Source organism: Numenius arquata, chromosome 1 (assembly GCF_964106895.1).
Source record: "Numenius arquata chromosome 1, bNumArq3.hap1.1, whole genome shotgun sequence".
Classification (NCBI taxonomy): domain Eukaryota; kingdom Metazoa; phylum Chordata; class Aves; order Charadriiformes; family Scolopacidae; genus Numenius; species Numenius arquata.
Window position 1 is genome coordinate 9,684,072 of NC_133576.1, and position 24,994 is coordinate 9,709,065.

Here is a 24,994-nt window from a genome sequence, read left to right on the forward strand (position 1 = left end):
GCAAGTTCTGTAGCCAGAGCTGCGATCCCCATAGTACAGGGATGGACTCTGCCCTCTGGGTCACCTTTCCTCCTTGAACAGGGCCCTTACTGCTGAAGATGAGGCTATAATCTGCCCTGGCAAGGGTCAGCTGCATCTTCTTCCCAGAGGAATGAGTCTTCAGCAGATGACACAGCTTGTGTCTCAGCATGATGGGTCTGAGGAGCCTGCAGACTTGTGTGAGTTGACAGTCCTTGTAGTGCCCAAAAGTCTGTGGACTAAGTGAAGGTCCCCTGCCCAGCCCAGTCAGTGCACCTGGCAGAGAGTAACAACTCTCCCCCAGACACAAGGAAAAGCAGCAGAGGGAGTAGGATTTGAAAAATTTCACAAGGACCATCTCTGCTTTTTTTCTGACTGATCGCTATCAAAATATGCTATAGACATAATACTACTTGTGGAATAGAATATGGCTCTGATACAGATAGGCAAAAATTGAGTTACTTCCAGACCAAGAGCAATGTCTGAAGAAAATACCACAAATACTCTCAGTGATTTTTGCTGACTCTGAACATCAAATAATGCACATAAGCAAGACGGTGAGTAATGTTTTTAAACGTACGAACATGGCATCCAAAAATCAGTAATTTCTCATAAACAATCTGAGTTAGCAGCTTCTAGAACTAATTTCAGTTCTCAAGTTAAATGAAAGTTCGAATGGTGCCCATCATTTATTGCCTGCACTTTATTTTTCATTGGTCCAATATCCCTCTGCCACTCCTGACTTTGGTCAATAGCTTCTAATGTTAATCTAAAGCCCCTCCCTGGATTTCTGTTCCAGTTTTAACATTTTTAGATGGCATGGACATTAAGTGTCAACCCTGGGATACAATGCCATTTTTGGGGCACTTTCTGCACTTTCTTCTACTGACTTATCTTGTCCTGGGCTTGAAATACTAGTCTACCTGTCTCTCTGAGAACTGGAGATTGTTGCTCCCGTATGGCCCTGGGGTACTTTTTTCCCCTTGTGATAGTCAAAATTTACTCTTGCTGGTAAGTATAGAGCAACTTTAGTTTAATGAGTTCCACAGAGAAAAGACTTTCTGTAGCCTTCATGCCAAAGTGTGACCCAGTCGTACTTCAACCTGGATGCACTTCCTTTGTGCAGTTCTTCCCTTCTCCCAACACTTCCCTGCAAGTCAAGGCAGGGGGCTGATAAAAGAGGGAGGGAGTCCAGTGAATGTTATACTGACTCTTGTTATCATCCCTGTATCAGCAGCCAGTGATAACAGGAAAGGTTATTGCCACAGGGGAATTGCTTTGCCCTCGTTTGTGATGGATTTACTATTCTGGCTGCCAAGTGAACTTCTCTCTGATTACCTTCCTCTTTATCACATACGGCCACCAGTGATTGTTTTATGGGAAACTGGCAAGACTCCTGCTGTGCAGGAAGGCTAGGTGTTTTCGTGTGGGTATCTGCATTTGGATGGGGGGAGGAGAAGGAAAAGAGGAAGCTTAGTCAAAATTGTAAAAGATTTACTAGTATAACTTTGATAGTAACTAAGGTATTTAAAAATCTTTAATGTTAGTGATAACATGTCTGTGCTACAACTTTTATATTGACGTCATTTATCTCAGTTAGCTGAGACGGGACAGGACACACTAGTATAGTCAGCAGCCGGTACCATGAAGTTCATGTGAGTAGTTTATAGCATCTAATAATGATGAAAGTCTGAAATGTAAGCAAGACCCAAGTATTACTGAGAAAAGGTTTATGGTTGCTTATATCTCTGGTGCAATCAGAAAAGGCAGTCCCTTTCCTCCTTTCTAGGAGTGTTCCTGACCCCTGCTTTTCTAACATTCATGTGGCCATGCATCAGCTGGAATGGAAAGCTGAAAATTAATTTTTTGTTGCATCTAGCTTCTTGATCATGAATCCAGTACCTAACAAATTAGGACTGTCCTTTTCAATCAGTTTGCTCCTTGAGTCCCCTAAACCAGTAGTGTGATCACCCTCTCAGAGAGATCAAGAGATTCTAAGGCCTCAAAGAAATAACTTTTCAAGCATTTGAAAGTTGAACACGTATCAGGAAAATAAAATATATTATTTCTTTCCTTGCATACCTCTAATCCTAGCCATGGCCTGGAGATATCTGTCCGTACTCAAGGTGTGTATATATATATATATGCACACATATATATATATACATACATATGTACTTCTTGCCCAATCCCAGCTCAAGCATACTCCTAATATGTCTTTGAAACCTTCCCTTTTCATCTCAGTCCAAATAATTTTGCTTCATAAATCAGTCCTCTTCCAAAATTTTTCGGCTATTCAGATCACATTTTTTCCTAGTCGGCCATGGCTTACGTAAGAGGCAGAATTATTCTCTTGAAATTAGCCAAGTCCGATACAAAACCAGGAGCCCTAGCACAGCCTGTGCCAGCCCACTTCTACACAGCTCGTCACTGCATTTTCTTTCCACTCATGATGTCAGTCACGCTGCTGTGTAATAGCATGATCAACAGATTGAATCTGCAGTTATTAATTTTACCTGTGCAACAAGCAATCTATAGAAAGGGGAGGAAGAAATTATGTACCATGAACTGCCTACCATCTCTCAAGGATGGTTTTAGCTGACGACAACAGCATACAGGTCATGGTGCCGGTGGCTTATTAGGGAACATCCACCATTTGGAATCAGAGCTCATCATCTAGATACACAGGTGAGGAGCAATTTCCCAGAGTTTGTAGATTCTTTGTCCTGGAATAATAACAAATTCACAAGCTTAAAAGCATCCCTAATATGTTTTGATCACTAGGGATCAACTTATATTTCCTAGATGTTCCTTAGTCTCTCTGCTAAAAATGTCTTCAAGCTGATTACTTCAGAGAATGCTTGTGATACAACATTATTCTCCTAGAAAATAAGAAATCCACTGAACCAATTCAAACAGTTCATTGACTGTTTGCTAGTTCTTATTTTCTTTAGCTGCTTTTGGATGCATAATACAGTTACTAAAAGTGTTCTGCAGTCAAATTTTACTTTTTATCTTTTTTTTTTCTTTAACTTTTTGATATTTGTATACACAAAGTGTCTATTTGATTTGTTCTCAGTTTATTCTAAGATGAGAGAATCAAATCTCTACATCACCAGCAAGACACATCTTCCTTTGGAAAGCCATCGAGCCTGTGCAAGGAAGAAATGATTTAACAGAGGCTACAGAGTGCTGTAGGACAGAGAGTCACTGAGGGAATTGAGGGTTGCAATTTAAGAAGAGGGGCAGCTGTAGGGGAGGAGCCATCCAAGCTGTGGAGGTACAGAAACAATCTCCTAGGCAATGGAGTGTAAGCACAAATTTTTAGCAGCTCAGAAGGTCACTGAGTTAATTGCAACCAAGGCCGCAGTGGGTGGGAGAGAGTTATGTATAAACTATATATTTATTTCCATGCTTCCTGACTTACACGCCTGAAGTTTTCTCTATTTAAAAAAATCAAATAATCTTATTTTTATTCTAGTAAAGATAGTTCTATTTTGAGTTTTGAAGCCTGCTGGTCGTGACCTGAGAGCTCACCAGGACATCTAGTCAGATCCACCTTAAAGTTCTGAGTGAGTTGGGATCCATTTATAAAACCTAATTTTGTTATTTTCTCTTTCATCTGATTTTCTGTGTCTTGCTCTTTCTGTTGGGTTTGTTAAGTTCTCTCTGCTTGTTCTTTTTGCTCTCAGTTCCAAACTGTGACCACACTGTGACGTAAGATAAGACAACCTCAAATTAACAAGTAATTTACCTTAGGTACTAGCATCAACACAGATATGGCTTTGTTTCATTTGACATTGGGGTAAATTCACAAAGTGCTCAGTGCAGACTGTGACAGTTGGGTTGTTTCCAGAACTGGGACACAATCCTGCCCCTTTTAAGCTCATTTGGGTTTTGCCAGGTCATGGCATTTCATAAGGTCATATTATGTTATACCACAGTGTCATCATGTCATATCATGATCTGTTCAAGTTTCCTTCCAAGTCCATCTCTTCCAGCATCTACTTCAATGGCTCCTTCATGTCCCTGTGTTCCTAAGTATTTATCTGCTTTCAGTTGTGAGATCCATCTTTTTTTTCCCATTCTTCCTTTCCTCTGGCAGCATCATCATCTCCCTACTTGAGTTATCAAAAGCTGATGATTCTCAAAATCTGCCCTGTTTCTGTCCATTCAGTCTAGTACTAGTCCGTATGTGTCCCCTTGAATATCATCATGTTATATTGTTATTTCTCCATGATGAAAGCCCTTAAACTTTCTGGACTTTTTCTTTCTACTTTTTACTGTGAACTCAACCCTTCTTTCAAGTGTTCTCTGAGAGTTCTCTGTCATCGTCTCTCCATATTCAGCCTTGCTTGCAATATGCTCAGGTACAGCTTAAATTTCTGTCTTTTGCTACTATTTAATCCTTAGTCCACAGTCTATTTCTTTCTTTCACTATAAAAGCTTTCTTTTCTCCCAGTCTCCCTTCCTATTCCTAACCCTTTTGACAGCATTCTTTCTCTCCAAAAGCTCCAATTGCCTCCTATAGCTCTTTGAAGCCTCCATGGGTATCTTGTCTAATAAAATGTCCTATTCAAGCACCTTGTTCTCATCTACAAGACAGTGTCTTATCTTATGTCTACTGACGTCTTTTTTCCTTCCTTTTCACTCTTTTTTGCTCCATCTGAAGCTATTGCTTGAGACAAAGTACACTTGCTGTGACTTCTTTCTGTCCTGCATCTCTTCCCCTCATGTCCTCCTGTGCTTTCTTTGTCTCTTATTGCCTCTGTGTTTATCTCTTAGACCCTCTGTTACTGTTAAGTAGTCCTCCTTTTGTCACCTTTCTCCTCCTTCTCCTTCAAAACTCCATTTTTCTCTTTCACCTTTACAGTTACTTTGGTCTCATAGCCTATCTTTCATATTATCTCCTTCACAGCCTTATTGGACTGAGTTCTCTTAAGCACAGAATATTATTTTTTCTTTATTCTTAAATGGCTGCTTTTCTATTTTGCATGCACGGTTCTGAGTAACAATAACTCCACCTCTACAAATTCAACTCCTTTCAGTCTGGGGTGGTAGAGGGCTCTGCATCACCATCTGCTATAATGTCTGTGTATGCAGTACTGGTGGCAGCTGAAAAATAGATGTTGTGTTGTATTCCAGAGGAGGCTGCAGTCTGGCGGTGGGCCATAAGGTTTGAATACAAGGAGGTCACGAACTGGTCTAGATCTTTTAGGATGAATAGGCTAGAGAAACATCCAAAAAAAGCTCTCGTATAGGCAGAAGGCTCAGAAGTTAGTATGATGTCTGATAATTGTGTGGGCAGGGGACAGGGAACAACATTAAGCTTGTCACTGTTGATTAAAAGTATTGGGATTTCAGGTGATAAATGTCCTGGGACAGGACCATGAGAGAAGCACGAGCCTTCAATCATCCCTCCCCCCATACTATCAGAACTTTCCCTATGAAGGCAGTAGGATGGGAAGGCTAGGAATTATATTTCTGAATCCTGAAAAGTGTCCAGGAGAAAAAAATTAAAGGCAGAGAAAAGGGAGACCTAAGGGAATATTGGGAAGAGAAGGGAGAAAGACAGATGACTGACTGGAGGAGAGACTCATCTCGGGTGAGAGTTCTTCTAACTTTTATTCCTTTCTTTTTCCTCACCTAAGACCGTAATTTGGACTGTAGCTGTAGTTTCATCTGTCGTGAAGATGTTCTGCCTGAAGGAAGTACCACAGAAACACACTTTGGAGTCCCTCTAGGGCCTGTAATACGCAAAGAAAAAACTGGTATATGAGCAGGTTGTATACCTTTCCTCTTGTGTGCTGTAGGGCAGCCTAGAAACTTTTGTGAGCCCTTTCAAGAGGCTCAGGTGGACCTGAGGAGTCAAGCCATACATACAGGTCATCTGTATTTGTGACTAGTGCGAGATGGTTATTACATCTTCCCCTTTTTTTACATCTTCCTCCACGTCTGTGCTAGTCTCCTGAGACTGTTGGTAACCTCTCAAGCAGCAGCAGTGCTACATTGCTGTGTCCTGGTAGAAGGGCAGAGCCAGGCCTTGGCAGTAGAAAACAGGACAGATGAGCAACAAAGAAAATACATAAAGAAGAACTGTGGCAGGAAAATTCAGGAAAAGTGATAGGGGAGGTTTCACAGCAGCTGCTGGGCAACAGCAGTGCAGAAAGGCAGACCTTTTTCAGGCTGTGCTCAGTATTCTGTACTTTTGGGACTCTGGTGGTCTGAAAACACGGACAAGACAATGGGTAGAGCTGGAAAAATACCTTTCATTAGGTCAGCTGTGGACAAGCTATTGGGTCTACAAGTTCTTTGAGTCTGAAATAGAAGCAGCAGACCACAAACCAAATACAAGTTGAGAGTAGCTTCTTTGAATTTAACTAGACTAGTGTCAGTGAGGCTGTGACAAAAGATTATTGGTACCTTGTGGAACAGAGAGGATGTTAATAGTGCCCAGAGAGCTGACAAAGTGCTTTTCTCCTAGGGGAAAGAGGGAGATGTGTGATTTATAAGCTGTGGAGCATGATAAGATTAGTGTTCAGGACACAGGAAATAATGTAACATAAATCCAGTATCTCTACAGATGGCATATATTTTGTAATGCACTGGAATGGTGAATTTCAGCTCTCAGTCTTTTTTCTTGGTAGACAGTATCTGGGTACAGAGATCAGAGATAGAGAGATTGTTTGATGAGAAGTGCTGTCCCACTGGGAATTAGATAATTGCTGGGTCCTTAGCTGCAGATGTCCTTAGAGTGTACACATGTACCACTGTGTGCACAATGATGGTTCAGTTTCATCTGTATAGTTATCAGTCTACTATTTGGTGCTCTGGATGAGGTGTGTGGAAAGTACGAGTGACAGCGCAGGGTTATGGTGGGTTGTCTTCCTCACGAGGATAGTAAAGGCTTGTTTTTCAAGGACCGTCTGGAGCCATTTGGTGAATGTTGGCCTTGGGGTCCTTCATGCTTTTATGGATCAGGTGAATGAGGCTGGGGCCAGTTTGGAGGCTGAGAGGAACAGTTCTTGGAAAAAACCTTTCAGGGTAGAATCATCTTATTTTAGGCTATAATTACATAATTATTTTCCATGGAAAATCCACACAGTGGATGCAAGACAGAAAGTAGAGTTTGATTAGCTGGCAGTAGGGGTTTCTTTTTTATACTGAAGAAATTTCTGATGTGGTATTTTTGTGCATCTTGAAAAACAAGAGCTAAAAGAGTGCACCTTTGGGTAAAGGTTCCCATTAGTTTTCTCCAGTGGCTGTGATGAGTATTCTCCTCCAGTAAATGTAATAGTAACTGAAGATCTGGTGCTGTATTACAGCTTTGATGTTTGCTGGGGCTTTTTGTGGTTGGTTTTTAGGTTTTCTATATATGATGTACACTTATATTCTATACAGTTTTTAGTATTTTATACACTATATAGTATATGCTGTGCATCATTTTTTATGTAAACCATAGTGACATTAGTTTTCCAAAAGCATCTCAATAAGTTGGGAGCAGTTAATGCCTTTATGATGGAAAACTGTTAGGGTATCCAAATGTTCTTCTTCAATTTTCTAGACACAGTCACTTGAAACTCTTCTTTAAGGTGGTTCATTACAAGTTTTGTCCTACTGATGGGCCACAGTCTTCCTCCAGGGAACATTGCTTATTGATAGTAAAGTGAGTGCTGGTGAGAATGAAACAGATGATCCTATATGTTTTTGTAAATATTTAGAGCTTGCCCAGCCTGCCACCAGGTGTGGGTTGTACAGGCTAACAATATCCATATGGGTATTATTGCTAATGGGTATCCATATGGATATGGTTAGCAGAAACATTAGAGGAGGTGGGGAGGTGGTTTATGGAGGAAATCAGTTGTGTCTTCCTCTTAGAGAGTTTCTTTGTATCCCACTCTCGAGAACCATTCAGACTGAGAAAAAGCAAAATGAGCCTCCAAGAGAAATGTTTTACAGAGTTCTGCAAAATGAAATAATGAGACTACCATTCTGGACCCAAAAGAAGGATGTTTTGCCTCTTTCTGTCCCCTGTCCTGCTTGCAAATCTCTTATCCTGCAGTGTGAGAAAATTGGAAACCATTATTCCGGAGAGGTGATAGTGTACAAGATGAAGGAGGAGTTAATAACAGCTCTTCAGTGACTGTGTTTGAGGCATGTGGGGTCTTCTTTTCTTGTACATAATTTCTAGGATCTTGAACTCGCTGCTCTTCGTTGATTAATAGCCGTCAAAAGACATATGGTTACATTCAGCACAGTGAGAGTACTGGGAGGTGTCTCTAGACCATGTTGCTGGAACATGCTTCTCATTCCTGTCTCTGGCTGGTAGCTCGCTGGTGTTGGCTGAGCTCATTGCTTTTTTGCCTGGCTGAGAAACAAGTGGCAGAGCGGAGAGGAGAAGCTGTTGAGTGCCCTAGCCTGCGCAAAAGTGAACATCAAGAAGAATAAATTTCTGCATACACCCCTAATTGAATACCCACAGGTGTGGTGACCTTCTTTAAAAGGGTAAAGTGTTCCCCCATAAGGGCACACGGGAAAGCTGCAATTAAGCTGTAATGCTCAGCATTTTACAGCAATGCCTGACTTCTCCATTAGGGCTTGCTTCTTCTCTGGTGGGCCATGGACTTAAAACAATTGTTGTGGGACACTGAGTGTGTATCCATCATGTTCTACCTCACCATAGTCGCTGTCATCTTTATGACTGTCACTCAGTCTTTTGGACACCTGGTATCTGGGAAGAGAACAAGGAAGCCCACTGAATTTTGTTCTCACTGCAAATATGGCTTGCTCAGGATGGGGAGGTGTGAAAGAAGAGATCTTCTGAATAATCATTTCTGCTTCCTCCTGTCTGCTTTCTGTCTCTGTACGTCTAGCTCTGTCTGTCTTACCGCCTTCTTTCCACCTCCCCCTTCTCCCTTCCCTCTCCTTCAGGAGTTCCCCTCTTGCCCACACCTGATATTCAATCCCGTCAGAGTTAGTGCCTTTTGCTGAGATCAGACACGGCACTGGGGAATCATGTGGCAGAGGAAAGTTGCTATAAATATAGTTAAACCCTGCAAGCACTGCCTTTGGGCAGGAAGGGGAGAGAGAGGCACAAGGAGGAGGAGGAGGATGAGGGGCAGAGAGAAAGTGAGTGAAGGAACAGGACAAATCAGAGTGGTCTGAGGAGAGAAAGAAAGGAAGGAAGGAGCAGAGGAAAGTGCGGAGGCCATGCTCTTGGCCAGAACATGAGGTGGTTCTAGGTAAGGCCCAGAGCGGCAGCTCCGTTACAACTGAGAGTGAGGAAGAGTAGAGGCATGGAGAGCTCAAAGACCATGACGCAGGAACCCAGATCGAAGTCAGCTTTGTGGGAGGGCCCACCGCAATACGACTATGTCTGCTTTGAGAAATGCACCCGTTACGGGATACCTTTGGAGGCAGGATGCGAGGCCCAGGGGACAGGGGACGACCAGCACTACCTGGAGAACTCCTCCCTCAGCTACCCGCAGGTAGGGCTGGACAACTGGGATGTTTGTGGCAGCACAGGTCTCCCTGGGATCACAAAAGCTCTTGGGGCTCCCAGAACAGTGCTGGTAGAGCACACATCCCTGTCCATTCCCACCCCTACCAACTCTCCCCTTCGTTTGATGACTCCCAGGTCAGGCGTTGACTTTCATGGTTGTACTTGCATCCAGGAGTGCTATCAGCATTTTGAGTCAGGGGTCATTTTCACCTGCCATGGACACAAAGAGAGACAGAATGGGCAAGCTGGGATGGGGAAAATCAACCAGACCATTAATGTATTTGTAACAGCAAAGAGCAACTGCAGCTGCCTTCAGCTGCATAGTGATATTAAGTAGAGCAGAAGAGTGACTAAAAAGAAAGAGAACAGTGATGTAGGTAGATGGGTATCTATCTGCACAGCTGTACGGATGAAGTCATGCATGAAGTTCTTACTTTTCTCTGACCAAAAAGCGTTTCATGGTCACAGACCCATACCTGTATATCGATAGTTTTGGTAACTCTTATGGGAGCTGTGAGTGAGAGATTTTCTAACCCTTAAACTTGACCTGACTCTTGCTCTGGTTCACACAAGCAGCAGTTCAGAAAAATACCTGGGACACAGATGTACTTTGGTTATGGCTTCTTGTTCCATTATCCTCTGTATCTCCTCTACCTCTCCTTTTGGGACAACCTCCTGCAAAGGGGAGGTTCTACAGCAGAGTCCTGGTGTCTAATTTCCTACCTCTCTGCTCAGGCTAAGCTGACTTAAGAAGGCTTTAGAGCAGTGAAGGATCCAGTCAAATGATGAGAGAGAGAGCATGTAAATGTGGAATTCATACAGAGTGGATGTTTCTCCGTACATGATGCATGAACACTTAGGTGAATGATTGGGGGATGAGGGAGGGGATGCGTTAATTATTTCCTGAAGACCTTTGTGATTTAGTGATAGGAACAAAACCACATTTGCCACCAGGAAAAACCTCTTCCAGTAGATAACCATCCCCATGAGGATTATATGTGCCATATTGCAAAAGATTAGAGAATCAATTTCATGGCCATATTCGGGAATTTCTCTTCTGAAACTGCAAAGGAAATGCACCTTGTGCTACATGAGCTACGGGCAGGCGAGGAGGGGGAAGCTGTGGGATGCAAACAGCTTCTCCAGTAAAGCACAGCCAAAACCATCCCAGTTCACATGCATCCACCCTATATGTCCCCCACCCCAATCTAAAACCACTATCACAAGCAGATGCAGATGACACAGTGAGGCAATACAACCCACCTCCCTGCTCTTGCTACCTGGGATAGGAGTGTCTGCGCTCAGCTCTGGAGTTGTGCTGGTCAGTAGATATGCAGATAGACAACCTCACACACAAACAAGCAGGCCTTAAAATGCATTCCTGTGCGTGTCTTCGGGCAGTAGTGTCCCCAAGCAAGCGGGCATTTGTGAACACAAATTGCAATCAAAAAACCAGACAGGTGTATTTATAAATTTACTGAAAAACATGCCCTAGAAATACTTTTACATAAGGAATCGCATACACATGTGCATGTACGTTTATGTATGAAACTTTGCATGCAGACATATTCTGGCAAAACCAGGCTTGCTGCACATATGTATATTTTGCTAGCCATTCATGTATAAGCATATAAGGTATAAATATGCATTAGGTATAAATTAAGGTATTTATTAATATTAAATAACTATATACAAGTATATATAAGTTACTATATATAAATATATATTAAAATAATTATTTACTATTATTAAATTAAATTAAAATGCCTTATTAAATTAAGGTATAAATAAGCATTATGTAGAAGGTATGCTAATATATATTATATGGTAATATATATGCTTAATATGCTAATGCATATTTATACCTTATATATACTATTTATACCTTATATATATATAATATATACCTTGTACAAACACTCACACTTATGCTATTAGCAAGAAAAACAACCTTTCACTGAATTTCACTGAATTTTTTTTAGAGTTGGAAGGGACCGTATAGATCATCTAGACCAATTCCCCTGCTGAAGCAGGATTGCTTAGAGAATGCTACTCAGGACTGCATCCAGGCGGGTCTTGAAAATCTCCAAAGAAGGGGACTCCACAACCTCCCTGGGCAGCCTGTTCCAGGGCTCTGTCACCCTCACCGTGAAGAAATTCTTCCTCATATTCGAGTGGAACCTCCTATGTTCCAACTTGTGCCCGTTGCCCCTCGTCCTCTCACTGGCAACCACTGAAAAGAGTCTGGCTCCCTCCTCCTTCAACCCACCCTTGAGATACTTATAGGCATTAATAAGGTCTCCGCTCAGCCTTCTCTTCTCCAGACTAAAGAGTCCCAGCTCTCTTAGCCTTTCTTCATAAGGGAGATGCTCCAATCCCTTAATCATCTTTGTTGCCCTTCGCTGGACTCTTTCCAGTAGTTCCCTATCCCTCTTGAATTGGGGAGCCCAGAACTGGATGCAATACTCCAGTTGTGGCCTCACCAGTGCAAACCTTCTGCACGTTTTCTTCCATTTCCATGCAGAGTAACCATTAAGATTTCTTTCCCCACTTTCATGTGAAAAAACAATTGGCAGAGAGAGATTTTGATTCTGTTGTGCCCTTTTCTTTTGCCTTCTGTTTTGTATGTAGGTTGGAAGCTATTTTAGACCAGCTTTGTGATTTGATTGGGTTTACACAAGCCTCAGAACAGTGAAATCTTGGTCTTTGGCCCGGGACCAAACTGATGGTCAAAACCCACATAATCGTTAATAGATAATGAAATAATAATAGTAGTAGGATAATAATAGTAATATATACATAGTTTTGGACAATTAAGATAACAGATAGTAGGTATATGATAGATGATGTAATTGATAAAAATATACATTCTCACACACTGTAGGATTTTGTATTGTTTTCTTTCTGCATGAGAAAACAGCTACAGCTGGTGAAGTATTTAGAAGCTGTATTATTCATGACTATAGAAAGGATGTTCATGGCAATACACAGATGGGTGTAGTGGGAGGGGTGTGTAATGAGTAATTAGGCAATGCAGTAATACAGAATAACAGGCTCACAGAAAGATGTAGGTGAGAGGGGCTTCGGGAAGTCTCTAGCCCAAGCCCCTGCCCACAGCAGGGCTGACTCGAAAGCTAGGTCAAGTTGTCCAGGCATGTTCTGAACATCTCCAGGACTGAAGATTCCCCAGCTCCTCTGGGCACCTGGTCCTGTGCTGAACTACCCTCAAGAGGGAGTGGATGGGGACACATTTTCCTTTCGCATGGACTTTCCTTTCTTGCAAGTTATGCCTTTTTCCTTTTGTCCTTCACTGCCCCTCCAAGAAGTATTGCTGTGATGTTTCTCTCCAACCCCCCTCTCTGTTCAGGTGGTGGGACTGCTGTTAAATCTCCCCTTTGCCTTCCATTCTTCAGGAAGAACTATTATTTTGTTACTGCTCCCTACCCCTCACACGTGCCTCATTGGCTCTATGTCTAAGCAGTTGAGCCTAGACCTTTTACTGATATTTATTTACTTATGAAGTGAGATTTGGGAGGTTTCAGCTTTGAGACCAAATATGGACACTCTTTTGTGATGCATCAGAAAAAAACAACCCTAAGGAAGATCATTCCAGGAACAGCAGGATGGCTACAAGGTGGGAGTGAGAGGGATGAGCAGTAGAGCCCAAGGCCACCTCAATGGCCAGGAGCACCAGATTAAAAACAGTATGCACTGGCAATGCTGGGGGAAGGGATTTCAGGACTCGAGTATGTTGTGAAGAACATATTGTTCAGTCTGAACGGCATGGGAAATAGCTTTGGACTGTGAGATGAAGGCAATTTTATGCAGGTGCTGAGCTCTCAGAAAATAGCTCCCAGAAAAATTCCTGAGATTATGGTGCTGTACATATTTTTCCCCTGAGATTCTCTGCAGCTTTTCCTCCATTACTCAAGCAATGAAACTTCCCCATTTTTTTTGGAAAGACAAACCCTGCTGGTTTACAGTTAAACAATGAACTTTACCCTGGTTGTACTTTCTCCCTGGATGTTTTTTGGGGTTCTCCCCTCCCCTTCTTCCTCCTTAACAGTATTTATACCTTCAGCTGTTTTTGTACCATTATCATGTTCTCACTCAGCATTTAGCCAAGCTGGGCATGATAGTACTTTTTCTGGCTCAACCCTTTAGGTGGTAATTGATATATTTTAACATTCCAGTTTTTCTGGTGCTTGGAAACCCTGTGTTCCTTGTGTTAGAGAGAGAGCATCAGAAGAAGGAACAGTCCAAGTCCTACTGTGTTATATTTTTAGTTTTATATGTCTTCTAATGGAGTGGATATTTCTTGCCTAACCTAGTTTTGCTTTAAGGTCATCCTCTGATTTCTGGATTCTTTCTCTCTCCCACAATCTCCTACCATTTTAAATAGTGCCAGAGTCCTGGAGAAGAAAAGCACACATATGAGACAATCTTTAAGTGAATTGAGACTAACTTGTTCTTCAGGACAGAACCTTCATTTTTGTGTCTGGAAACTAATTCCTTTTTCCCCACATCCTGACTGCACCATTTTCCAGATAGATAGAAGCAGTGAACTAGAATACCATATGAGCTCTTTTACCATTCATACTATTATATTGTCATGCTATTCCATCTGGGCAGTTGGAAGAATCTAATTTGAACATCATACTTGGCACAGATTTGAGTTCATAGTTTGGATTAAGCTGTATTTGATATAAACCCATCCCTCGTGACCATGTAAAGGCAATGAAACATTAGCTGAGGTGATGTGAAGATGCATTTGTCTAAAATCTGCTGATACTTGGCATTTCTGGCTGAAATAGACACAGTGAGAGAAAAAAGGAGCAGTCTGCTATTTACGACTGGATTCTGTACGTGACAGCTTATCTTATATATGAAGTTCATCAGCCTGATGTTTCACTGTCCTGTCTGTATTATGGGGGTCAGAGCATGTCCATTCCTTAATGCAAAGAGTCTGCATTGCTTAATTTTCTTAGAGTGTGTTGATAATCCTGTGGTTAATAATTACATTCAATTTGTCAGCTTCCGATATAGAAGAATACTTTCAGATGTTCGGATAGCATCAATTTGTTTAAGAGACAGTAGGTAGGCCACCTTAAGAACAGGATGATTTAAAAAAGCCTAGATGTGTGTTCTGTGAAAAAAGCACTAGGGTTTTCAAAGGGAGCTACTGCACATGGTTCAAGTGTCTCTCAAGGAATATGAAAATAAATAAACGATTTAGGACCTTCAGTCATATTTGTTACGTGGAAATATGAATTGGTAGAGCACTGAAACAGGTGGTCAGAGAAACCAGGGAATTTCCACCCTTAGAGATATTTAGGAGTTGCCTGGACAAGGTCTTGAGCAGTCTAATCTGGCTTTGGAGTTCCCATGCTGTGAGCAGGGACTTGGACTAGAAAATTCCAGAGGTGCCTTCCAGTGTAAATCTTTCTGTGAGTTTCTGAATCTATTAGATCTCAAGGCAACAAGAGCAACATCTCCTGTGTCACTTTGAAAGGAGGAGACATGAAGCTGTCAAATAGAAATGTCTCCTAAGCACGTGGTAGTGCTTTATATCTCTCATATGTCTTGTCTTTCTCCAGCTGAAGTGTCTGATTGCTGATCAAAGCACTGCTCACTCTCCTCCCGCCACTCAGAAAATCTTAGGAAGCAGATGGGGAGAAAGCTGGGGAGGAAGCAAAGGGTCACCTTGGGAAGTGCCAAGATCACAGGCTGTGCTTCAGGTGGTGACCTGACCTCAAGTAAAGCCAAATCTGGTTTATTGAAGAACATGCGAGGAGGAGAGGCTTACTCTCTGCTTCTCAAATGCACACCTTCCCCACCTATATTCTGAAAGGGTGAGGCAGGATAGCTGCTCTTCAGGGAATCTGATAAACAAACAAGGGGGCACAGTCAGGGTCCTTCAAGCTCCCTTGAGATCTCATTGTTGACAAGGCGGCACAACTGCCAGTTGTACTACAGATCCATGTATGAAATGGCATTGGTAAGCGCAGGTAGCTAGTTGTGAATTGCATATAACCAATTGCATTTCAAGATTAGTATCTGAAGACGAAGACTAAATTAGGTAGTTAGGAAATTCAGAGGAATTGGAGATATGAGAAGACTTAGCATGATGATTCATGTAAATAATGGGAGGAGGTGCGTAGTACCCTGTGATATGTCTGAGCTGCTGCTGCTTGTTTTCCTCCGCAGGCACCACCAGTAGCAGTGTGCCCTGTTAAGCATTCCTTGGCAGCCGGAGGAACAGATGCGGGATGTTCCTGCAGCCTGTTGATAGTGTAATACCTCTCGAAACCTTCAGAGATGTTCTACAGTGCTGCTGAAATCTGTGAGGCAGCCCTGAGGGTGACAGTCTGGTGTGAACTATTTTGACCTTCTTTTGTACCTCCAGAAAGCCTGTTCAGTCTCTTCAGACCACAGCCAGCTCTTTCTCAGGATGTTAGAAAGCAATTAATATTCTGTGATCATATCTTGTACCCCCAAAAAGCTTAAAAAGATTTTGGAGAGATTGGGAAGAGGGAACCAGACAGGAAAAAGAAAAAAAAAGATGAATGGCATCTGTCTGGGAGTTTCTGTGTCTCTGTCTCCCTGCTTGGGTACATTTGGGTTTGCACCTTGGACGGTTAGCAGATCTGCCTTTTCATCTTAAATTCTATTTGTGAAGGAGCATTTCCCTTACCTTTCCCTTTTGATCTCACTTGCTTTCTGCTCCTGTAGCTTTATGGCCAATACACAGACCAGATAACCGACTTCGCAGAGAAGGAAGCAGCAAAACTACTGTATAAGAAGCAGACCCAAAAGAACAATGAAAGACCCCTGAAACGTGAGAGTCAAGTAGAGATCAAAGAAGAGCACTATTCCAAATGTCAAGGTAGGGGCAATTCATCTTTCATTACCCTATGTCCAGACATTGGGTAGACCAGCCAGAGAGACGGAATTTTAGCAAGGTAAAAGACAAGAAAATTGTGACTGGGGAGAAGCAGGAAAGGAAGAAAAATGAATCACAGTGGATGGAAAATATTTTTTCATGTGAGCTTTCATCCTAGGAAGAGCCAATATCTGTTTGGAAAAAAGACCAGTCCCAAGTTAATAATATTTTCCATAACAGATCTCTGTAACAAGAAGAAATGGGCTTTCTTGTGTTAGATTTTTGCTGCTAGTGCACAAAATGGTAAATTACACACACACACACACACACCCCTCTTTTTTTTTTTTTGAAACTGCATATGGTTTTGCAGGACTGTGTGAGAGAGGGATGGGTGTCAGTCCTTCAACATGTAGCCCCTGATGCTTCCAAATAAATCCTTACTGTAGTTAGTTCTCAGCATAGGAGAGGAGAGACAGACACAGGCTTCATCTATGTTCCCTCAGTTTTTCTGGTTCACTCTTCCCTCCACAGACTGTGCTAGACGCATCCAGAAATATGTTACCAAGAAGCTTGGAGAGGACTGGATTTTCTTGGTTCTCTTGGGTCTGGTCATGGCGTTGGTGAGCTGGGGAATGGATTATGCCAGTGCGAAGAGCCTACAGGGTGGGTCCCATTCAGGTGTTGCAAAAACACACTGTAAATGATATGAATGTTTTACAAAGCCCAGTGACAATGTTCTTCCTCCTTTAACATCAGTGTCCCAGCCTCACCCCTTGCTGCCTGGGAAGTTTGAAGTACTTGCAACGTAGTAGAGAAAAGGTTAACGATGGAGCAGTGCTTTAAAGGGACGGCAGAGAAAAATTTGGAAGTAAGGGGGCAAAAACAAAGGATATGTGTATCATGAGTCAAAGAAAACATGTTATTTTGACTCCCTTTCCCTCCTGCTCCCTTGAACATGCAGGGGCACAGGAAAGTGGTACTGTGGTCCTTCCTGTCGTGCTGGTTCCCACCCTCGCCAGAAATAACGAGCACATGGGGGATGGGCAGGGGAAGGGGCTCTTGGATGCCCTACTGACACTGTTTCTGTTTTTTACCCGTTATTGTTCTTTCCAATTTTTATTTATACAGTGCCCTGCAGTTTCCTGCTACTTGGCCACGTACTGCTCTCTCCTTTGGCTCTTTTCACACAGATCTCCTAACCACTGTCTTATATCCCTTCCCTGCATTTTTCCTATGGTCCCTCTCCCCTTTGCCAGCTGTAACAATTACAAGATCTTTCAGTCCCCCTACGCTCCATCTGGGTGCACACATGCACACACAACATTGCCCACATTCTGTTAACCGCACTGTTTCTTTGTCCTTACCCTCACTGTCCCAATCCTGACCTGCACACACACACCAGTCCTTTCCTCTCAGTGCTCTTTGCTGCTGATGTCCATCAGACACTGCAGTTCCTCAGAGCTCCCAACATTCTTTCAGCCCAGGGTTCTTCCTTCTAGAGCTTCCCCATCTACCAGGCATCTGGCTTACCCTGCCAGTCTCAGAGAGCCCCTGTCCTTTATACTGCCCGTGGCTGAGTCCTCTGTTGTTTTTTTCTTTCCCTCCACCAAGTCTCAGGCTCCTGCTGTTTGGAGAGCCAGCTCAGGCAAAGAGCCTCCTCCTGCTGCACAGCAGCTGCAGTTCAGTTTGGATTCTCAGCAGCTCGTCGTGCTGTTGCACCTGGCTGAGCAATGGTACCACTGCTGTTTTAACAGTTGGCACAGCTCCCTTCATGCCGCTGGTCTAAAAGACAGATCATAATCAGAGCTCTTAAGCTAGTTTTTATGAAGGAATGATTTTTCATGTGATTGAGTTGGAGGAGAGGGCACTAGCTATTGGTGGACCACTTTATTGTCCTTCAGGATCTGCATAAGGTCCTCAGGCTGCCAGATGAAAAGACGCTGTACAGTGATTCATCCTCACAACTGCATGTAACATACCTCTTATGCCACATCTGAGCACAGGTATTAGTAGTGTTTAAGAACAGAGAGCCATTTCTACCCATTCCTGCAGAATGGCTGTTTTATTTGGGAGCTTGTACTCAAAATGTAACAAGGCTTGTCTTAGAAAATGAGGACTTTAGGATAGCATTTCTCAGGGAGCTTTAGCATGGGCAGGTTTAGCAAGTGTGTGATTCTTTCATGTCTACCAACCTGTTTGGAGCAGCTGTGGTTACTGACGACTTCTTTGTTTCTTTGTCTACAGCCTACAAGTGGATGTACAGAGAGCTGCACCCGAATGTTCCTCTGCAGTATCTGGCGTGGGTCACATACCCACTTGTTCTTATTCTGTTTGCGGCCATTTTCTGCCATCTCGTCTCTCCACAGGCTGTTGGTGAGGGCAGAAGGCATGGCAAGATCTGTTTGTGTCTGTCTCGTTTTTCTTATTCCGTTTGCCTGCGGATTTTGTTCATCCCCTGCTCTGCTGTTGTTTTCAGGGTCTGGAATCCCAGAGCTCAAGACCATAATGAGAGGAGTGGTCCTCAAGGAATATCTCACTCTCAAAGCTTTTGTGGCCAAAGTTGTGGGCCTCACAGCTGGGCTTGGAAGTGGCATGCCTGTGGGGAAAGAGGTAAATATTGCTGTTTTCATGTACAGTAGTGGCTAGGTCTGGGAGGTAGGAGTCATCGTCTGTGGAAGAAGAGTCAATAAATGTTTTCTTTCTTTTGCCACCATTCCTCTTAAAGTTCTGCTCTTTCCAGCAACACTTATCTTCCATTGGCCGTTTTCCTTCCACTTTGAAAGGCTTGATACGTAAAACGTCAAAGAACTGAAGTCAGCTAGTCTTTGAGATGGAAAAAAAAAAAGATTGGAGGACTGCCTGAGATGGCCAAAGAGAAATTATGAGATCTGCAATGGCTAAATGGTTGTCAGTAACCAGAGGGTAACCCTCTCTGATTTCCTCCTCCTCTTCTCTTGTAGGGTCCTTTTGTGCATATTGCCAGTATCTGTGCTGCAGTACTCAGCAAGTTCATGTCAATCTTCTGTGGTGTGTATGAGGTAAGGCACATGTCTCTGCATGCAGCTCTTCCACAGGTTGAACCCCTAAGACACATAGGATAGTTTTGGTAGACCACAAAACATAGAGAAAACATATGGATTGAAGTTCACTGTGCTGCTATAGAGCAGTAAAATGTAAGCCGAAGAAAACAGTAGTGGGAGGCCAGATATACAGTCAAATAACTGTGCATGACCACCAGTGTTATCTACCAATTACACAGAGGCTGGTTAGAAATATGCATTTGATAAGTTTTCAATCTCATGATGCTGATACCTTTGCACTGTAATCACTGTCTGTATAAAAAAGTAGCTGCAGACAAAGATCAATTTGTCTTTAAGCCAAATTTATACAGCATTGCTAATTATAGACACTGACACTCTCTAGGCTTTTGCTGTCGCAGAACAGCCTCTACAGGCTGATCACTATATTGACTAGTTGTATAAAAAAATATCTTTTAACTGCTTATATAGCTAAATGTAGGAACTGCTTTACGTACAGGCTCTTAGCAGAAGCTGGCTGTGTAATACAACAATAGGAGGTGCTGTTCTACTTGAGTAGATCCTGTCTGTGCAGAAGGACCAGATGTCACTGCTGAAGACCAGCTGCCAGTACTAAAGACTGCACTAAAGTGTGTAGAGCCTGCTATTTATAATAGCAGTGGCCGAATCTGCTGCTGGCTGTTGCTTTGTTTCATTGTTCTGGATCCTAACCCCCTTGCTTTGCTCCCTCTAACCCCAGCATGCCCTTCTCTGGCTGCACTCTCTGTTCCAGAATGTGCATAGGCAGTTCGACCTCCTGGTGGCGGCTTGCGCAGTTGGAGCTGGATGTTGCTTCGGGGCTCCTCTTGGAGGCAAGTGTCTTCCTACATGTGACATTTAATGTACAACTCATTTAGCCTCTTGCTGTGAGATTTCCTGCTCTCAGGAAAGGTTCTCCACAGATACCTCTTCCACTCTAGCAACACAAGTTCTTTCTTTTCATGTGAAACTGATAGCAGTGAAAGAAAGGGAAGGCTATAGGAAAAGCGACACCTCCTAATATGCTGATTTCTAATGATGCAGCTTGTTCAGTCCCTGCCTGCCATGGACGTTGTTCAACCTGGAGAGCACCAAGGGCTGTCCAGAAAGTCAATAAGGATTGAGTAGAGAACAGAAAAAAACCTTCACGTAAGGAGTAGCAACATCTAAGGGCAGAAGAAGGTGGCAAGTATGACAGGAAGTGATAATGTGAACAGGAACCTACTGTATGAATACTTCATCAGTGGACCGGAGATCAGAATTATCAGCGTGTAAAGTTTTGGGCTCCCCATGTAAGAGAGATGAGAAGGGCCAGTAAGATGATTGGGAGGTTGGAGTAATGGTGTATGTGGAGAAGCTAAGGAAGCTGGGTTTGCTCCGCCTAAAGGAGAAAAGGCTAAAGGGGGGTGGTCTAACTGATGTCATCAACCACCTAAAAGGGTATTTTAGCAAAGATTGATCCAGGCTCTTTTCAGAGCAGCACAGTGCAAGAGGCAACAGGCGCAACCTGTAACAAGGGAAATTCTGGCTGTATATAAGAAAAATGGGTTCCCCTCCCTTTAGGATGGTTCAGCACTGGCACAGATGTCCAGAGGGTCCAGGGAATCTCCACCCTTGGGGATCTTCAGGACTCACCTGAACAAGAACCTGATCTAGCCTTGGAAATGATACAACTCAGAGCAGGGTGTTGGAGGAAACACCTCTAGTGGTTCCCACTTTTCTATGATTGCGCTGTGAGGAGAATAGTGGAAATTTATCACATTTGTACTAATGTTCTGATTCATGGAATTTCCTTAAACAGCACATCTGCCACAGGTACATGGTAACTTCTCATAAACCAGTGGAAATATATTCATAAATAATTTGTCTTAAAATGTTTTCCATTCTTTGTTGTGTCTTCATTTCACTTTTCCCATGGTTATTGTGCCTGGAAGTTTAAAGCGTTTTTGAAATGCGATGTTTTTTCTAAGTTGGCTTTGTTTCTTCCATGCACTACTTTCCTGTTAGTCTTCAAATGGGTGAGTTAGTTGACAAATACAACATGGTCTTTCATCAGCAATAATGATGATCTTTGCTCTGGTTTGCTATTAAAAAAAAAAAAAAGAAAAGGAAGTAACATAGTTTGTCAGCTACAAATTAGAGGTTTTTCAGTTGGTAACTTGAGAAAAGATGCACCAGGAAGAAAATCAGGTTCAGCAAGAGAGGTTGAGAGCTGTGTATATGTGGCAATATAGCAAGTTGGAGACAGTCTGAGCTGAAGTCTGAGGCTTCAAGGCAAAACTTGTAAGTCTGCCAAAAACCTTGAGAGAAAGCAGGTTCAGAAACAAGGGTTAGACCACAGTCAGGTGGAACCATTGGCAGTATACAGGAGAATGGTATCTCTCTTAATGTAAAAAAATAAGAAAAAGACCAAAACGAAAAAACCTCCCATAACACAGTCTACAGTTCTTGTTTCTTTCTCTGTACCTGGAATTAATGTAGTCTCAGACACTGCAGGACACGTACATAGTTCACTAGGAGAGGCTAGAGAAGAAAAGAGAAGGCTAAAAGGGGGGTGGTCTAATTGATGTCTTCTGTAGCTAAAGGAGATGTTAGAGAGACAAAATAACCAAATGCTTCTCAGAAAACAGTGAAAGGACAAGAAACAACAGGCACAACTTGCAACAAGGGAAATTCTACCTTTGCATTAAAAAAAAAATCTCCCCTAGCCCCAAAGATTGTTCCAGGTGGCACAAATGTCAAGAGAGGCTGGGGAATCTCCACCCTTGGAGGTGCTCAGGGCTCACCTAGCACCTTGATCCTGAGCACCCTGATCTAGCCTTGAAGTTAGCCCAGCTCTGAGCAGAGAGTTGGAGAGGCAGCATTCAGAGGTACCTTCCAGACTAAAACTTGCTGTGAGTCTGTGATAACATTGTAGGATGGGAACAAACTGCAAGTTATCTTAGCTTTTGTAGCCCTCGTTGCATTCCTCTTATGGATTCACACCAAAATTCTGAATGTGATTTCCATTCCCCCGGAGTCATGTAATGTTTAGCTAACCTTTGTCCAGGATATAGCTTGAAACTTCATGTCATATTGCCCATGGTGCATAACTTCTTGGTGGTGTTGCTGGTGAACACCACCACCCTGTGTATTAATGAGGAGCCCTCAAAATGGATTTGAAAAGCCACTTTAGCCCTTGACAAGAAAAAGGTGCCCAGCCTACTTTTTCTGAGTGCACTCTGGTACTCTTTGACTGTCTGTTTGTTTTGATCCATCTGGCTGCTCCTATGCTGCTACACAGCACCAGCACTTTGACACAGTGCTGGGTCCTGGAAGATGCCATATGCCACAAGCAGTTCTCAGTGGTTGCTCTGAGTCTCTCTGTCTCATACTGTTCTTCAACACTGTCGCATCAGGCTTTGCACCTTCAAACAACTCTAATTACCTCTTGCCATACTGCAGGCCATGTTGCACATACCCTCAGTTTCAAGCTGTTAATCGCCAGGCTGGCAGGCTATATAACACAACACTCCCACTATTCCCCACTTTGAACTGAACCCCATCCCTGTCTGAACTTGATTATGTCTTAAGGCACAGGGGCACTAAGAGGACCCAGAAGTTACCTAGGACAAATCTGTGGATAAGGACACATTGCTCTGGGTTAGGGAATGGTCCGTGGCCCATTTTTGTTGGGTTGTGCAGAGGTAGCCTTAAGACACCTTTTGGTTAAGGCTCTATCAAAGACCTGCTCAGGTAAACAGGAATTCATGACCTTCTGGCCTTAGAATTCAGCCTGGCTGCTCAGATTCCTATCATAACACAAGACCATCCTTTCTCAAAACTCTTGCGGGAGATCTAACAGGCTACTTTGGGAACACATGATAGTAGAAAGTGCCAAATACACAGGCTTTTAACACTGGTGTATTACACATCACCTAGGATTTAGACAAAATAAAATAAAACTTATCTGCTCACCTTTCACCACCCTCAGGCAGTTCGGGGCCAAATCTTGGAGAAAGAACGGAAGAGCATTTTCTCCCTTTCAACAGCTCCATGTCTTTCAAAACTGTTTCTACCCCTTATTCTTTCCATTTCCCTGCTTTCACCAGGACAGCACAACGCTGGGTGACCTGTTACCCACTCACCTACCCCGGGTGACAGGACCAGGCGTCTGTCCGCACTCGGTTCTAGACATGCATGTGCCTTGTGCACACAGACTCATAGGGTGGGGGTTTTGAGGCACTCTCTGGCACATGCTCATCCTGGGATTCCCTGCCAAAGTGAAAGAGATGGAGTAAAACACCCTTATGCACCCTCCACCCTCTGGAGGATTTTCCACAAGGCATTTCTTCTACAGTGAGAGAAACGTGCATGTTTCAATGAAAGATGAGATGCTGCCTCCTCCACGTGTCTTAAGGATGCGATTGCAGGTATATGCCTTTCTTGTGCCAGGTCTTGTCTTTTGAATGTCTTGAAGCCACCCAGAAGGGAGAAGTAGGATAAATATAGCTATAACTCTGAGACTGGTTGACAGAGCTAGGTGACAGCACATGGCCGCACCTGCCAATTCTGTTACTCACTCTCTGCTTTCTTTCCTTCTTTCTTCTGTTTGTCTGTCTCTCTTTGTCTCTTTCACCAGTAGCAGCCATATTATTACACGGATGTCCTGACTGTGGGTTGTGCTGTGGGGGTCGGCTGCTGCTTTGGGACACCACTTGGAGGCAAGTGGCTGTTCTGTTTCCTTTTTCTCAGGTACCTAAATCCTCTCCTGCCTAGTCCTCTTCTCCTCTCCCCCGTTCCTGCACCGTAGTCTTGATCTGTCATCTACTCTGACATGTTCTTTTTTCCACACGTTGTCAGCCTTCAGGAGGCAAGAGGGGAAGGCTGTCTAGAACAGTGGTCTCCAAATGGGGGTGTGCAGACCCCAGGGGGTGCGTAAGATGATCCATTGGGGTGTGGGAAGGAAATACTTGAATTCCTATTTTTTTTAATCTAAAAAAAAAAAAAAAAAATTAATTAAGCTTCATTAATATTCAGTACATATATTGGCAGTGGTACCCTCACTCAGTCCATACGTCAGATGGCCACTTGCCCCATACAGTGCATGAGGTGTCCTGGGTGTAGAGCTCTTCACAACGTGGAGGGTTAACAGTGGTGCCCTCACTCATTTCCTTGCTTTCAGCATATTGCAATATATTGCAATCAGTGTGTGCTGGCTTAAGTGGATTTATGGATTGTATTATCAAGTGTTAACTAAACAAATCCTCACAGTGTGGACAAGTGGCTCAAAAAGATTCCTGCAAAGGGGCCGTGGATTGAAGATAATACTAATGATGCGAGCACAGACAAATGACAAGAAAATGGCAGAGCTGACACTTCTCCTACTCCTAGTACAGGCTCTTAATCAGCCATGTTAGAGCGTACAAACAATGACCAGCTAATCAAGTCTGACAAGTTGGCCAAAAAAAATCAAAATTATCAAAGGCTGTTTTAAATATGGATTTACATCTGCTATCATTAACAAGGAAGCTCACCCTAAGTGCAGATTGTGCT

General features: G+C 43.0%; 1 protein-coding gene across 1 annotated transcript in view; it reads left to right on the forward strand.

Annotated features, from left to right (window-relative positions):
• Positions 1–8,637: 8,637 nt before the first annotated feature.
• The window catches only part of CLCN1 (chloride voltage-gated channel 1), a 44,098-nt gene continuing 27,741 nt past the window's right edge, over positions 8,638–24,994 (forward strand). The window contains exons 1-8 of the mRNA XM_074159076.1: positions 8,638–8,745; positions 9,261–9,506; positions 16,253–16,406; positions 16,935–17,066; positions 18,648–18,776; positions 18,880–19,013; positions 19,364–19,441; positions 24,084–24,162. Of these exons, the coding sequence (XP_074015177.1) occupies positions 8,638–8,745; positions 9,261–9,506; positions 16,253–16,406; positions 16,935–17,066; positions 18,648–18,776; positions 18,880–19,013; positions 19,364–19,441; positions 24,084–24,162 (1,060 nt within the window). The remainder of the gene's footprint in view (positions 8,746–9,260; positions 9,507–16,252; positions 16,407–16,934; positions 17,067–18,647; positions 18,777–18,879; positions 19,014–19,363; positions 19,442–24,083; positions 24,163–24,994) is intronic.